Source organism: Odocoileus virginianus, chromosome 1 (assembly GCF_023699985.2).
Source record: "Odocoileus virginianus isolate 20LAN1187 ecotype Illinois chromosome 1, Ovbor_1.2, whole genome shotgun sequence".
In the NCBI taxonomy this organism is placed as follows: Eukaryota; Metazoa; Chordata; class Mammalia; order Artiodactyla; family Cervidae; genus Odocoileus; species Odocoileus virginianus.
The window spans coordinates 96,094,601-96,112,847 of NC_069674.1; the positions used below are offsets into that span (position 1 = coordinate 96,094,601).

Here is an 18,247-nt window from a genome sequence, read left to right on the forward strand (position 1 = left end):
TTAAAACCGAGCTATTTGGTCATAGTACTCTGTGACAACCTAGATGGGTGGGATGTGAGCGGGGGTTGGTTCAAGAGGGAGGAGACATATGTATACCTATGGCGGATTCATGTTGATGTACGACAGAAACCAACACAATATTGTAAAGCAATTGTTGTTATCGTTCAGTTGCCAAATAATGTCTAACTCTCTACGACCCCATGGACCGCAGCATGCCAGGCCTCCTACTGCCATCTCCTGGAGATCGCTCAAGTTCATGTCCATTGAATCAGTGATGTCATCCAACCATCTCAACCTCTGTTGCCCTCTTATCTTTCTTATTTGTATTCTTATAAATTTTATTTTCAATTGTAAAGCAGTTACCCTCCAATTAAAAATAAAATTAAAAAATACACAAAAAAGACAATTCCAACCATCTGTTTTAACAACAACAACAAAAACCCAAGCCATTTGGTTCCCAAACCACAGCTCCTGGCCAATGAAATGAGTTTACAATGTTAATTTATATCATAAAAAGGTTATATTCAGGGAAAAATATTAATCAAGACATTGGCTATTCAGTAACAATAAACAGTATCAACCATAAGAAAGACATAATGGATATACATCTTTAAAACATCTGTATTATCATCAAAATATAAGGCGATGACCACTGGAAACAGAAATCAACAAAAATTTTAACAACATCCAGCTCATGCTAGAACAGGCAGACATACAGGGGGCTATATGGAAACTGAGTAATATATTAATATGGTTGAATTAACATGTAATGACAGATTCCCAGGCGGCACCAGCTGCTAAAGAAGCTGCCTACAAGTGCAGGAGATGCAAGAGCCATGGGTTGGGAAGATCCCCTGGAGGAGGGCATGGCAACCACTCCAGTATTCTTGTCTGGACAATCCCATGGACAGAAGAGCCTAGTGGGCTATAGTCCATAGAGTTGCAAAGGGTCAGACACATGTGAAGCAACTTAGCACGCACGCCAATATGTAATGAATTCTTTATCTAAAAGTAAAGACTGTATCCTCATTTTCAAATACAGAGAAATAAAAAAACAAGTCATATACTCAGCTACGAGGAAAATCAATGAAGTTTCCAAAAACCTATTAGTCTATACTATAATGCAATAAAACTAGAAATTGAATTTTTATTAGGAAAAGAAACTTTAACCATTTAGAAGTTTAAAACAAAGCAAACAAAAAAACCTCATATTTTAAACAGGATATCAAAACTGAAATTGCATAATCTCTTGAAAATACAAATAATGGAAACACATACGAGCCAAAGTTGAGCTCAGAAGGTACATCTTGGCATAAAAATGCATAAAACAATTGCATTACTAAACAGTAAGTATCATGAATAAAAAAATTAAGCATTAATCTTCAGAATCCGGAGAAAGAGCACTGCATATGCCAGGAAGGCAGAAGAAAAGCAAAAACAGATCAAAGTCAGAGGGCAAGGAACTTGAAAAAAGAAAAACAGGAAAACAAATTCAACACCTTAAAAAATTTAATATATAATCTAGTAAATTTAATCACTCGAACATAAATATACAATATTAAAAATGAGAACAGAAAAATAACTGCAGATAAACAAAAAGTTGAAAGAATTACAGAAAAGTACCTTGTGAAACTCTCTGAAAATACATTTGAAAATTTGGATGAACTAGACTATATTCTAGGAAAACAAATGAAAAAACTGAACAAAAGAGACAGAAATCAAAAGAAACTAACAGTCATGGAATAAACTGATAGTTACTAAAGAGCTATAATCCAAACACATACTAGTCTGCTTCATAGGGAAAATTCTTTCAGATCCAAGTAAGAGATAACAGAGATGAAATTTACACCATGCCAGAGCAGAGAAAGGAAATCTCGCAAAATCTTTTTTATGAAGCAAATATAATGCAGAAATCTAAGGATTACACTACAGAAAGAAAAAGTTTCAGACCTCATTTCTCAATATTGAAGCAAATGTAGTTAAATATTAAACACTTCAATTGCTACTGTATATTTTAAACAAGGAATTCCATAAATAAATAGTATTCATTTCAGAAGTGTAACTATGATCAATTAAGTAATCTATTAAAAAACTCACCAAATTATAGGTTATGAGTTAAAACAACCTTCATTTCAAAGATGAAATGGCATTTCACACCTAATGAATCATTCTTGATTTAAAGAAAACAATTAGCAACATATGCATGTATGTTTGATGTTAGTCTTGTCAAAGTGAGTGCTCTAGCTTTTTTTTAAATTGAGGTATAACTGACATATGACATTATATTAGTTTTGAGTATACAACATAATTCAATATTTGTATATATTACTGAATGATCACCACAACAGTCTAGTGAAATCTGCCACCATACATAGTTACAGAAAGCTTTTCCTTGTGATAAGAACTTTTAAGATTTTCTTTCTTAGCAACTTTGAAATTTACAATACAGCATTATCAAGTATACATACCATGCTGTGAATTATATCCCCATGACTTTAGTACTAGAAGTTTGTACTTTTTGACTCCCTTTACCCATTTTAACTACCCCTAAACCCCTCCACCCCAGCAATTACCAATCTGTTCTCTGTGTCTAGGAGATGGTAGAATTTTGTTTTGTTTTTGATTCCATGTGTGAGTGATAAGATATGGTATTTGTCTTTATCTGATTTATTTCACTTAGTATAATACCGTCAAGGTTCATCCAGGGTGTCACAAATGGCAAGATTTCCTTCTTTTTTATGGCTGAATAACAGTATTTTTTATCTATTCATTTTCTTGATCCATTCATCCATCAAAGGACAGTTAGATTGCATCCCTATCTTGGTTAAGTAATTCCATAGTGAACATGAGGGTGCCTATGCTTTTTTCAAGCTAATGTTTTCATTTCTTTTGGATAAATGCCCAGAAATTGAACTGCTAAATCATATAGTAGTTCTATTTTTAAATTTTTTGAGGAACCGCTATGCTGTTTTCTGTAGTAACTGTACCAATTTACATCCCTACAAACAGGACAAGGATTTCCTTTTCTCCACATTCTCACCAACACTTGTTATCTCTTGTGTTTTTGATAATAGATTTTCTTCAAGTGTGAGGTGACAGCTCATCGTGTATTTGATTTGCATTTCCCTGATGATTAGTGATATTGAGCGTCTTTTCTTTGTCTGGTAGCCATCTGTATGTCTTTGAAAGAATGTCTATTCAGGTCTTTTGCCTGTTTTTTTAGATTGTTTTGCTATTGAGTTGTCTGAGTTCTTTATATATCTTGGATATAAACCCTTTATAGGATATATAATTTGCAAATATTTTTTCTCATTTAGCTGTTCAGTCGCTAAATTGTGTTCAACTCTTCGTGACCAGACTTCCCATTTAGTAGGCTGCATTATATTTTGTCTATGACTTCCTCTGATGTGCAGAAGCTCTTTTAGTTTGATGTTGTTCTGCTTGTTTATTTTTTCTTTTACTGTCTTCATTTTAAGTTTAATCCAAAAAACTCATCACCAAGACTCATGTCAAAGAGCTTACCACCTACGTTTTCTTTTAGGATTTCAATGACTTTAGGTCTTATATTCAAGTCTTTAATCTTTTTTTTTTTTTAACTTTGTTGAACATCATCAATTAGGTCTTTTACTTTCTTGAACTAGTTGCTTGAATCTAATACACAAAGGAAAAAAACGCCAAATGATGCTTTTGAAAAACAGGTCTTACATTTTTTTTAATCGAAGTATAGTTTGATTTATAATATTGCATTAGTTTCACGTGTGCAGCAAAGTGAGCCATACACACATACATACATATCTGTTCTTTTTCCAATTCTTTTCCATTACAGGTTATTACAAGATATTGAATATAGTTCCCTGTGGTATACAGTAAGACCATGTTTATATATTTTATATATAGTAGTTTATATATAGTAGTTTATCTGTTAATCCCTAACTTATCTCTCTCCCCCTTTCCTCTTTTGTAATCACTAGTTTGTTTTCTATGTCTTTGAGTCAGTTTCTGTTTTGTGAGTAAGTTCATTCGTATCATTTTTTTAGATACTACATAAGTGATATCATAATATTTGTCTTTTATCAGACTTACTTTACTTAGTATGGTAATTTCTATGTATATCCATACTGCTACAAATGACAATATTTAGTTCTTCTTTCTGGCTAGGTAATATCCCATTATATAACATATACCACATCCTCTTCATCTGCTGACGGCCACAGGTTGCTCCATGTTTTGGCTCTTGTAAATAGTGCTGCTATGAATGCTGGGCGCATGTATCTTTTTGATTTAAGAGTTTTTGTCTTTTCAGGATATATGCCCAGGATTAAGATTGCTGGCTCACATGGTAGCTCTATTTTTAGTTTTTTCAGGAACCTCCATACTGTTTTTCATAGTGGCTGTACTAATTTACATTCCCATCAACAGTGTAGGAGGGTTTTCCTTTTCTCTACACCCTCTCCAAGATTTATTATTTCTAGACTTTTTGATAACAGCTTTTCTGACTGGTGTGAAGTGATAACTCGTCATAATTTTGATTTGCAATTCTCTAATAATTAGCGATGATGAGCATCTTTTCATGTGCCTGTTGGCCATCTGTATGTCTTCTTTGGTGAAATGTCTAGTTAGCCGTCCTGCCCATTTTTTGATTGAGTTGGTTTTTGATATTAAGCTGTCAGAACTGTTTGTGTATTTTGGAAATTAAGCCCATCTGTGTCAGTTGCATTATTTGCAAATATTTTATCCCATTCCGTAGGTTGTCTTTTCATTTTCTTCATGGTTTCCTTTGCTATGCAAAACTTGTGAGTTTGATTAGCTCCCATCTGTGTATTTCTGCTTTTCTTTTGCCTGGAGAGAGCCTGACCTAAGAAAACACTGGTAGTATGATCTATGTCATAGAACAGGCAGCAGTGTATGTCACAGAGCGTTTGCCTGTGCTCTCTTCTGGGAGTTTTGCTCTTTTCCTCTTTGTGGCCTTGCTGGGTCTCAGCTGCAGCACGGGGGGTTTCTCTAGTCGTGGTTCACGGGCTACGCTGCCCAGTGGCGTGTGGGGTCTTAGCTACCTCGTTAAAGAAGGAACCCCCGACACCCCCTGCATTGGAAGGTGGATTCTTAGTCACTGGACCACCAGGGAAGTCCCTCTCCTAGGAGTTTTATGGCATCACATCTTTATTTAAGTCTTTAAGCCATTTTGAGTTTATATTTGTGTATGTTGTGAAGGTGTATTTCAACTTCATTGATTTATATGCGGCTGGCCGGCTTTCACACCACCACTTGCTGAAGAGATTGTCTTTTCTCCACTGAACATTCTTGCCTCTTGTGTCAAAGATTAACTGACTGTAGGTTTGTGGGTTGATTTCTGGGCTCTCTATTCTGTTCCATTGATCCATATACCTGTTTGGGGGTCAAAACCATGCTTTTTTGAATCCTACAGCATTGTAATATTGTCTGAAATCTGGGAGGTTATGCATACAGCTTTATTCTTTTTCTTCAGGATTGCTTTGGCAATTCTAAGTCCTTTGTGGTCTCATATAAGTTTCAGTATTATTTGTTACAGTTCCATGAAAAACGTCATGGGTAATTTGACATGGATCACATCAAATCTGTAGATTGCTTTGGGTAGTATGGCCATTTTAACAATATTAATTCTTCCAATCCAGGAACCTGGGATACCTAAACATCTTTTAGATTTCAATATTTATATTCTATATATTAAAGTTAAGTTGTATGTTAGAACGCACAAAGTGTATACTTGTGTAAGTTCTAATAAATATAATATATCCACCCTTGTAACCAAAACCTCTATCAAGATATACAACAATTCTACTATCTCAGAAAGTTCCCTCACTTTGGGCCTTGCTTTGAACACAAGATCTGTCTCCAAAGTCCATACTCTTTTTCACACTATGCAACTGTTTTTAAAAGGGCCCAATGTGTAAATATATTAAACAATAAGAATTCTATTTATAACCATCAATTACTAAGGTAGCTGAAATATGGAAAAATGAAAGGTGGAAAATACTAGAGATTCCCTCCACTAAAGTCAGACAGCCTAGGTATTTAATATTTGTAGCAAACAGACTGCACCACTTTCTCTTCACTAATTTTCACTAAATAAATAAAAATAATCTTCTTCCTTCCCCAAGAGTTAAAGAATTAACCAAGAAAGGATGAATGTGATAATAATAACCATCTCCTATGTTCATCTCTAATATCTTCAATTAAACTAAAAATGTTTCAGGGCAAGACCATTTCTTACACATGTGAGGCAAGCATTACACACTTTAGTGTTTACTATGGGAGGCAGTGAGGAACTGGAGAAAACATAAAACCTTTGGAATCAGCTAAATCTGGATTCAAATCTCTTCATATTTATTAGCTATATAACAATGTACAAGTTATTCAACTTCTCTAAGCCTCAGTAAATCATATGTAAAATGAGGCCTGTATTTTGCCTTCCTATCAATGTCTGGCTTCTCAAATAGACAATCTACATGAAGACCCAAGCAAGAGAAGGCCCTACCTTGGACCTCAAGCTTTAGGGGGAACTGCTATGGCCCTCTTCCAGCCATGCCTCTTCCCAAAGGGTGAAGAGACCTTGGGGCCAGAAGGATAACACATCATGAGCCCACGCCTCTGCCATCAACTTTGCTCTGGGTAACCTAGACTCATGAGTTCGTTGTTCAAACTGTACCAGATCTGATTTCCAGGGTCTACAGAGACCTACTCTTGGTCTCACTCTCTGAGAAAGTATATATGGAGTATGAAGGTGAAGACTACGGGGTTGACACATACGCATAAAGCCATCCCTCAGAGTATAGAACGGTATGAGTGTTAGGAAGAGTTATGGGTTCAGGCTCAGAGGGTAGGGTGGGCTCAGCATCATGCAGACACATTCTAGCATTCAACTCTGAGGAATCCAGGACTTCACTCACACCTGAACCTCAAGGTCTATAGGAAGGTTTTCTGTATCAAGAATGAATGGATAAAACAGGTTTTATGTAACAGTTTGTTAATTTAACTTGGTATGTATATGGTATATAGACATACATTTTGTATTTGCACCAGACTCTGCAAATGTTACAAATGGGCCTGTTTGTATCTACTGCTAATAACCTATGTGTTGCCATATTCACTTTCAAGTAGTTAGTCACTCTGTCATGTCCTACTCTTTGCTGCCCCATGGACTGTAGCCCACCAGGCTCCTCTGTCCATGGAATTCTCCGGGCAAGAATACTGGAGTGGGTAGCGAGTCCCTTCTCTAGGGGATCTTCCTGACCCAGGGATTGAACCCAGGTCTCCTGCATTGCAGGCAGATTCTTTACCACCCAGATTCTGAGCCACCAGGGAAGCCCATTCACTTTCAAATATTATCCTATTTAGTCATCCAACATTATCATTAGGTTTCATTAATCCCACTGCACAGGCAAAGAAACAGATATGGTTAAGAAACCTACCCAGCTCCTTTTTCTGCTATCTCCATATTACTCTCTTCTTAACTCCCAAGAGTTTCTTCCCCTCTTAGCATATTATCAGTATTTCACTCTCGAAGACTATATGCCCCTAATCCCTACATTTAGTCCTTATGTTCTATGACCTCATGATTGTACCTAATACTGTTAATAATCTTTTCTTTTTTAAAACAACTCTCCCTTTGGTATGTAAGGCTATACTTAGTTTTCTGTAAGCTTTTGCTCTTTTTCTGTTTCCTCTTCTTTCTCAGAATTTTGGTGAAGAATGAGTACGATAACGTTTTTGGAGGGTGGCAGCATAAAGCATATATATTCAATAAAAGATAGGGTTTCTTTTTAATATAAAAAGAATACCTACCATTTTTAAGTATAGTGCCAATTACTCTACTAGGACGGACACACACACACACACACACACACACACACACTTCCATTTATCCTAAAGCCCCTAGAAAATTGAAGTTTAGATTGGCTGACAAATTAACCTGTATTAGAAACCTGGCTGCAGCACTTTCTAGCTTTATGATACTGAATAAGTCACTGAATTTCTGCTTCTCCATTGTGTAATTTTATAATGTCCTTATAAATGAATTAAATGAGAATTAATGAAACACAGATATAAAAACAGAAAGTTCATGGTAACTAGTCAGTAAACATTAACTTTCTTCTTATTGCTACCAGGTGAATACATTAATTTTTTATCCTTCCCTTGCATGCATTTCTAAAAACTGAGTCCTTGATCTCGTGACCTTCTTTCTTTTTATAGTCTATACCCATACTCTATCACACTTCTGAGTCCAGCTCTTCCAGAAAGATAGTTTAAATTATCCATGACCATGTCTAAGTGTCCAGGCCCACATCCCAGGCCTACTATATCAAACTGTTTTTTCTCCTCATGAAGAGTGGAGAGCAAAAGACTTGGTATGGGAGACATAAAATATTACACAGACAAAACTTACAGGATGGATGATAAAAAAGCTAATTTCACGGTTTCAAGCTTGCCTGAGAGAATTAAAAAACTGGAAAAGATTTTCATAGATCATGTCCAAAATTTTCTCCCCTTTCCCTCATTCTTCAGACATGAAACTCTAATCCTTCTATTTCTCTCATCCACAAGGCCAAAAATGTTCCCATTCCTTTCAATTCCCTTACATTTAAATGCTCCATTCATCTAACACCTGATTATACGCGTCTTTTATTACCAGTTTTCTTCCATTTACATTTTATCTTCCCAACTATACTGTAAGTTCCTTAAGGCCAACAGCCACCTCTCAGACTCAGTATTCTTCATAATGCTGATTGACTAATGCTATACAGATATGGTCAGGAATTCAGAAACCCTGTATTAGGATGTTTTCAGATATTTTCCTGCCATGGAAGGAAAATTTTTTAAATCAAAAGCTTAGGAAATCTTCCACAAATAGGGAAAGTGTGACCAAAAATGGGAAAGTGTGACAAACAGAAAATTTTCTATTTCTTTCTCAAGGATTTCAGTTTTGGTTTTAAACAGAAAAAAAAAAATCCTTTAACACAAATTTCCTTAGCCATGTATTAATACTTTATAAATTATTTCCAAGAACTGCACAAGGTTTTCTTCAAAACTTACTTATGCCAGCATACCTTGGAGATACTGCAGGTTTGGTTCCAGACCGCCACAATAAAGCAAGTCACACAAAATTTTTGGTTTTCAAGTGCATATAAAAATTACGTTTATTCTATTACTATCATCTATTAAATGTTCAACAGGATTACATCTTAAAAAAACAATGTATATACTGTAATTAAAAACACTTCATTGCTAAAAAATGCTAACCATCATCTGAACCTTCAGCAAGTCATAATCCTTTTACAACCATATCAATAAAGATCACTGATGATGGATCACCATAGCACATATAATAAAAAAAGTTTGAAATATTGAAATAATTGACAGAGAGACATGAAGTGAGCAAATGCTGCTGGAAAAACTGATGTTGACATACTTGCTCGATTGAAGATTGCCAAAAACATTGAATTTATATAAAAAAGGCAGTATCTGAGAGGCACAATAATATGAGATATGGCTGTATCTTCTAATATACTTACTAGTCACTATATTAATTTCTGTAGGAAAATAATTCCTAAAACTGTAAGTCTTGAAAATCACTAATACAGACTGATGGGCTACTTATTAAATACTAAATAATTTAAAAACCCAGGTGAAAAAAGTTTTTAGTTTAAAGTTTAATTAGGAAAATTTGATTCAATTACATTTTCTTTACTGTGAACAAAACAGAAGAACTATAGGGTAACGACACTGATTTGCTTATTTTACCTGAGTAGCTTTATCTCTCATGCATGAAGGGTAATGAACGTGAGGATCCCGTGGCCACTGTCCTGTGAGATAAGGTCCTGTTATGGTATCCAGGGAAGAGGTTCGCCTTATTGTGCTAGAGGTTCGAACTTGCTGAGATTTGGGCCTGTCCACTATAAAAAGTGAAGAAAAAATTACATTAGTCATAAAGAATAAAGTAAAACTTAAAATTATTTAAACTTCATAGTTTGTAAAATACCATCCTGCCAATTGTCCCTACAATGTATATTTACCCTAAAAGCCGTGCTGTATGAGCTGATGAAATTTATAGACCCTCTCCAAAGGAAAATACATTCATGTATTAAATTTTGCATACACTGTTACACCCTACGAAGCTCATTCATTTCAAAGACCTATTCTTAACCCTCTATGTCATCTCCACTGCCATTATTTTAATTAAGACTTCATCACATCTCAACTAAACTGCCAGTTTCCTAACTGTTGTCTCTGAATCCACAGTATCTTACAGGGCCACCTCCCTCCACTGCTAAAAAAAACTGCTATGGTTTATTCAGTCTTTCACTCAAAATCCATTATTTTTTCACAATTCAGCTCCCATATACCTCAATACTTAATGTCTTGCTACCACCACTCCTCCATAAACCTGTGCTAACTTCTAAGTACCATAACAACTACTAATAAACTCCCAATTTCCCAAATGTGAAGTACTTGCTTCTCTGCCTCTATACTTTCTATCATCTCCTGCATCTAAAATATTCCCCTTCTCTGTACACTTGGCAAAAACTTATCTTCAAGACCAGCTCAGGTGTCACCCTGCCTCTGTGAAACCTTTCCCAATGCTCTTCTTTTCTTCATCGCTATCCTTCTTAAAGATATACACACTCTCCTCTGCTTGCCTGAAGCCCTAAATTTGTCCTTCCTTCCTGACCAGACAGTAAGTTTGGTCCCTACAGATTGAAAAGGAGTTGATACTCAATACTTACAAATGAATTTATTCACAGCTACACATGCACACAAAAAAACATGTATACAGAATCTTATTTTAATTCAGTTTTCCTCCTTAATAGATGAAAAATTTGAAGCCCAGAGGGATAAAATTAAATTGTCCACTGAAACAGAACTGCTAATACGTGACAGAGGTAAAAAGGAACCAAGAACCCCAGCCATTCTACACAGTTCAATCAATCTACTAGAATGATCTGTTTTACCTCTGCTGAAAACAGAGATGATCATACTGAACTCTATAGTTCTTTACAACGAAAATATAAAAGATTTTTCATGTATGCATCTCAAATGTGCATACTATAATAAAATGTAGTGGATTATAAGTATCCAAGGTTCAGTCTTATTCAGTTATATTTCACATCAAAGAAAATGCCTTGCACATTACAGAGGGTCAAGAAACATTTGTTACTGAATATTGTCCTTTATTCTTCTGAAAACAAAACACAAAATTGTTTTCCTTTTTTTAAAAATCAGAAAACAAAAGGAAATGCAGCCTACTGTGAACTGTCACATTATTCACACACAGTCGTCCTCACTTCTGCAGGGGACTGGCTCGAGGACCTTCGTTCAGTCAGGTCAGTCACTCAGTCATGTCCAGCTCTTTGCTATGGCATGGACTGCAGCACGCCAGGCTTCCCTATCCTTCACCTTCTCCTAAAGCTTGCTCAAACTCATGTCCATTGAGTCTAGGACTCTCATGAATACAAGTCTCAAGAAAGCTCAAGTCTCTTACAGCTGGTCTTCTACCTCCCTGGGGTCCACATCCTTGGACAAAGAGGGCTGGAGAGCCAAACTGTATCTTACAACTGCAGTTCTGATTTCTTTCACCCAAGAATGTTAGAGAAGATCTGGAAATTACCAGATTTCCTACCTGTCTTTATTACTTCGCTCTCACTTTATTTTGTAATAAGCAAAGTCTAGGATAATCTATTTCTACTGTTTGGAATCACCTGAAATTTTATTCGTGACCAAAAATCATCATCAGTTTTTATAAATATTTCATCAGTCATGGAGAGCATATATTTTGTTTTCAGAATACAGTTCTTTTTCTTATATATTAACTGAAATAAAAATACAGAATATAGTAATAAAATAGAACCATGATCTGTCACATATTTAGAGAACTACTCCAAAATTTCTAAACTGCTATTGAGATACAACAATTCTCTTTATCTCTTATAATTTTTATCATTTAACTTTAGTTCTGGGGGCTTCCCTGGTGGTTCAGTGGTTAGGACTCTTGCACTTCCACTGCAGGGGGCATGTGTTCAATCCTGGTGGTTGGGGAACTAAGATCCCACAAGCTGTGCTGAGTGGCCAGGAAAAAAAAAAAATTTATAGAAATTTAGCCCTGTATAGTTTGGTTACATATTGATCCATGACATTATTATTATGACTTACATGATTTACCATTATAGTCTGTTCCATTTATAATTTTTTACTTTTAAACTCTATCAAATTTAATTTTACCACCCCTTAATGCTTTCTTTCTATTATACTGTATCTGGTATGCCTATTCTTTCATTTTCCATTTCTTTCAATTGTGCTATTTAGGTAATACTCTTGTATACTGTATATAATGAGGCTTTTGAAAAAAATTTATAGTAAGCCTTCTTCCTGAAAAATATATGTTAATCCCACTTATATTTATTGTTATAACAAATCTGATTAAATCTGCAACTCTTTCATGGAACTTTTTCTCCCTCTTAGAATGCTTCCTAGCTATTTGTTTTCTAGGACTTACTGTTTACTTCTTTTTCTCCTTCTTATCTCGTCCCCTACCACAAGTAATTTAGAGGACATGCAGACTGTTTTTAGTTCTATTACCAGGAGCTATTTCTATTAATTCTTTTTAAAAAATTTGGTTATAAAAGCAATATGTACAAATTTTAGCAACTTTAGGAAACAAAGTTAACATCTCTCATAATCTGATTTATAATAATTTATTTAAAACTTTATAAAGTTACGTTACGTTCTCTCCACCAAGAAGAAACAAAGGACAAAAACAGATTATCCCTTGAAAAAGAACCATTTTTAGCAATAAAAAAAGCCTACACAAAGGTCAGCTACAACCAGAAAATGGAAAGCCACTATATATGAAAAACTTGTGTCCCAACTCTAAACCACATACTAGCCTTCTCAGTTATTCAACTGATTGTCCTGGTATCACAGTGTCTGTAAGTAGCAACTATTTTACTTAATAATAGCTCAAAGCACAAGAGGAGTGATGCTGGCAACCCGCTACACCAAAGAGACACTTTACCCTTGAAGTGAAAATGTGAAAGCTCTCAGCTTAATAAAGGAAGGAAAAAAATATTAAATGCTCAGGTTACTAAGATCTATAGTAAGAACAAATCTTTTATCTGTGAAATTGTGAAGAAGGAAAAAGAAATTTGGTTTCTTCTGCTGTTGCACCTCAAACTGTAAAAGAGTCACAGTGCATGACAAATACTTAGTTAAGATGGAAAAGGCATTATATTTGTATGAGGTATTTTGAGAGAGAGACCATGCTCACATAACTTTTATTACAATATATTAAAAAAAAATTTTAATCTGGCTTCACCGGGTCTTAGTTGTGGCACGTGGGATGTTTGCTATTTGTTGCAGCATGGCAGGTATTTTTGGTTGCAGCATGTGGGATCTAGTTTCCTGACCAGGGATCGAACCCAGGCCCCTTGCATTGGACCAATAGGGAAGTCCCTGTAACAGTATATCCTTACAAATTTTATTATTATTGTTGTTAATATCTTAACTGTGCCTAATTTATAAAATAAGCTTCATCATAAGGATGTACGTACAGGAAAAATACAGGATATACAGGATATAATAGTATACGCAGGTTTAGGCTCAACTGGAAGTTCTGATATGTGTCCCCTGTGGCTAAGGGGGGGCTACTCCATTTATATAGGCAACATAATAAATTGCTTCTTATTTCAGGATTACAGCTGTGATTAAATATGTATTTAGTTTTGAACTAGGTGATCACATTTCTCAACTAATTATTACAAAATCACCTTAACTCAAGTAGATCAAACAAGCACCTTATCAACTAGAAACATACATTAGTATACTTAAACAATCTTTAAATTTACAAGTGCTTAAATAATAACATTTAATTTAAATTAACAATAAAATTGCTAAAATAAATCTTCTAAAATATGAAAGAAAATCAAATTAAATACTTATTACTTAAGCTAAATGGACATCAGAAAAATAGTAACTTCAAATGTGGTGAAACAGGGTACTCACCACCACTGATTAAAACTTGCTGAATGTCTATTATATGAAAAGTACTGTTTGATGTACCAAGGAGGATGACAAAATAAATTTCAGATTCTCCTCAAGGAATTTACATTCTGGTTGAGGGAGATATAATATTTAGAATTAAGCTATAACATAAAGTAGTATATTACGGCACATGCACACCAGTGAAGGACAAGAAGGCACATGAGGCAAAAAATCTGTAACAGACAGCTAGAATGATGCACTCTAACTACATCAAGGGCAACTGTCCAGTGGTGAGACTCATCATGCCACTTGTAGTCCTGTTGCTAACATCTCCTACTTAGACATTTGAGGGTGAAATGCAGAGTAAGTAAATTCAGCAATAAAATATGATGGTTGGAAAAAAATCACATCTGTTTCCAGTACCATCATCGTTAGGACCAGAAGATGACTTACTCATGTGGCATTCTGTAAAAAGACGTCCTCATTATAATCCATCTACAGGTTGTATTAGGTTTCCCTGGTGACTCAGTGAAGAATCTGCCTGCAGTGCAGGAGACCTGGGTTCAATCCCCGGGCTGGGAAGATCCCCTAGTGAAGGGAATGGCAACCCATTTCAGTACTCTTGCCTGGAGAAGCCAATGGACAGAAGAGCCTGGTGGGCTGCAAAGAGCTGGACAGACTGAGTAACTAACGTAAACAGCACACACACACACACACACACACACACACATGTATCTCCTCTTATCTTCCCTGAGGGTGGAGCGGCATGGGCCTGGGGTCCCTCTGGGATACCTGCTGAGGATTGTACAAAATAATTATTGCTTTCTAATTGGAAATTTAAGGCGATTTGATCATAGTGTAATAGGTTTAAAAGCAAGAAGCTATATTAGAAAGTCTCAATCTGAATAGCATACAAGGCATTGTTCTAAACAGGCAAAAGATGCTTAAAATCTAACTGCCAACAACTGTAATATGATGTTAGATTAATTAGTTAGTTCCCAACAATTTTTCATTTAGAGGCAATAACTGAAGATTGACTGACTAGTGGGTTTGGAAATCTGATGTATTAAGAAACTAATCTGAAGTAGAAAATTAACAAACTTAAGTGAAATTTCTATAAATTAAAAAAAAAAAATCATTGTTAGAAACTTTAAGAACTTTAGCTACAGAGTAACATGAAACAAGCCACCACCAACCAGCCTCACCAGGTGATAAAAAAGATGCAATATTTCTGAGTGCCATAATGTAGCCATACAGAATGTACACTAATACACATAATAAAAAATGCTCACATTCTTTTCTTAAAACTTTAACACACTCCAACGTTTTCATAGGTTCAGTCTGCATAAGGAAATAAAAAATAAAAATTGTTGATTCTGTGTTTAGCTTTCAATAAAGATCATAAACCAAGCTTTCTATTAACACTGATGTTACAAGCAAAGCACATCTAAACTTAAAGAAAGCATTTAAATGACCACTTATTTAAACTTACTGTAAAAGAGCTATTGTTCCTTCAACTACTGTGTAAGGACTATAACTCCACGAAACTTAGCCATTGTAACACACCACCAAAAATGAACTGTTTCTTACTTTATTCAAAACCCAACATTGATTACAACTGTAAAGAGTCCTCAAGTCATACAATTCAGCAGAATGCTTAAGATAACTGAGTAACAAATACCAATTTTTCCAGACTTTTCTACACAGAACTCACATTAAATAACTAGCTTTACACAAATATATCACATTAACAAAGTTAGTCAATAGTATCAAAGCACAAGTGTGTAAAACCTTTTTACCCTTGAACAGTTATGTTCAAAAAGAAGGAGCCATGAAATCCCATAATGTGTGTGTGCACACACGCCTTAAGTCACCTAGTATTAAATAGAAAAATTTAAGGCAATCCTTTTAGTTATGCCCAGTACAACATTTGGGCATGTCTGAGAAGTAACAGCAAGAGCTTTCTAACATAGCATTTCACCTATAAATTAGATCTTGGGAGACCCTAGAACATAAAGGTACAAAGCCCTCAGGCACAGGTGAAACTAAGCAATAGATCTCAAAGATGGGATCCTGAGATGTGGCTTTCTGTCTAAGCATCACCAGACAGCTTGGTAAAAATGCAGGTTACAGGCCTATAGTCCCAGATAGTCGAATGCAGTAATCAGGTGGACCAAAGTATCAACATATTTTTTAAAGCAAACCAGATTGATTCAAAAACATCATCAGGCTTGGGAACCACGGAGGTCCTGAAGCAGTGTTTCGCAAAGTGTTGGACATTTGTTAAATACGCTCATACCAGGCCCAATTTGTCAACAACAATGTGAGACTCTCTGCTAGTGAGACCAGAAAATTCTGAATTTTTAATAAGCATGTGAATCTAATACTTACTAAAAACTTAGGAACTTATGTCTCAAGGATTGGGACTAAATCCATTACAGTTGCAGCTGGTCAAAAAAAAAAAAATCATTTTGTTGACTATAAATCTACTCCATTTATAGGCACTGAAAATCTGAATATAAATCCAAGAAAATATCCTGCTGCAAAAATAGTCAACTAATTCTTTGAAATCTGCACCTAGCAGCTCACCTTCTAGAATCTAGTAAATTTAAACCTCTAGTCATCTCCTTCAAAAGGTCACTTTCTAAACTGAGTGCCAGTCATGAAAATAAGAACCTTCAAATCTAAATACAGAGCACTCCAGGCAGAATGCTTAGGAACACTAGAAAGATGAGATAACTGACAAAAAGCAATACAGTTTCTTTGGAAAGATTGCCTCCCACCCAAACAGGGCATTTGGCACAGAAACAAATGTTAACTACAATAAAATTCACTTCCTAAAAAAATATAAGAAACTCTGAAAAAATACACTAAGTAGGTTCCTTGAGATAAAGTGAAAGTGCCAAAGAAAAATTAAGTAAAATATATAAGCAAAGTAAAATTTAGATTTTAATTAACCTGAATAAAGAATCTAAGCCTAAGTCTCAAAATATTACAATATTTTATAGCTAGTTTATTTAAAACCTTTATCTGACCCAGAGGGATCGAGTGGAGAGGGAGGTGGGAGGGGGGACCAGGATGGGGAATACATGTAAATCCATGGCTAATTCATTTCAATATATGACAAAAACTACTGTAATGATGTAAAGTAATTAGCCTCCAACTAATAAAAAAAAAAACTGTTAAAAAAATAAAAAAATAAAATGCCAATATTCAAAAAAAAAAAAAACCTTTATCTTTTAACAGAAAAGCAGTGAGTTTTTCATGATGTCTAAATTAGCTTCTTCATATTGTAATTTCAGTCCTCATCACTGAAATCAAAATAACAAAATCACAAAGCAGAGCCTGAATATAAGACATTAAGTTGCTTTTCTTCAACTTCAAAATAACCTGAAATGATACAGTTCCTAGTGATCAAGAATAACCAAAAGTAGATTCAGGTAGGGAATATTCCTGCTATTGGTTCACTGAGCTTAAGCATGAACTGTTACAGGTCTATTTTGTTAATAAAGATTTGCTTCAGTATTTCTATAATGAGAGCTCCTTCCTTGAAAGTTACAGTTTTAAATTTATTAACACTGTCAAAAAGTGTCTCCTTGACCATACTTTAGTCCAGCTCCTCTGAACTCTTCCCAGTTAGGCCCTAATTTGTGGGCTTCTGTGTTTAGCTCTGAAAAGTCCAATTTTAGCAAGAATCCTACGATGTCAGTTTAACCAGAATCCCCCACCTTCAATATTGATCACCCTCGATATGTGATCAGGTTCCTCATCTCCGCCATCTCCCATGTAGTATCTCACTGCCCTGGCCTGTCTTCTTCAATAATCCTTTTCAGATCTGTTTAGCCAGGATCCCCCTTATTTCGATGTTTTTTTCCTCTGAGTAATTTTTCATCTATTCACCCCCATCCTTCTTCTTAGTTATACATCCTCACTTTTCCTACTTGTATTTCAAGTTTGCGTCCAATCCCTCTGTATTTACTTCTGGTTACTCTACACCTATCCCAACAGTCCCCCTGAAAAGAGTCTGCTTTCAGTTCAGTCGCTCAGTCATGTCCGACTCTTTGCAACCCCATGAACCGCAGCATGCCAGGCCTCCTTGTCCATCACCAACTGCTGGAGTTCACCCAAACCCATGTCCATTGAGTTGGAGAGGCCATCCAACCATCTCACCCTCTGCCGTCCCCTTCTCCTACTGCCCTCAATCTTTCCCAGCATCGGGGTCTTTTCCAATGAGTCA

General features: G+C 35.5%; 1 protein-coding gene across 2 annotated transcripts in view; it reads right to left on the reverse strand.

Moving 5' to 3' along the window:
- Window positions 1–18,247, reverse strand: part of GLCCI1 (glucocorticoid induced 1) — a 115,834-nt gene that overhangs the window by 68,389 nt on the left and 29,198 nt on the right. For both annotated transcript variants that reach the window (XM_070471109.1, XM_020888198.2), the window contains exon 2: window positions 9,778–9,929. In XM_070471109.1, coding sequence (XP_070327210.1) covers window positions 9,778–9,929 — 152 coding nt within the window. The remainder of the gene's footprint in view (window positions 1–9,777; window positions 9,930–18,247) is intronic.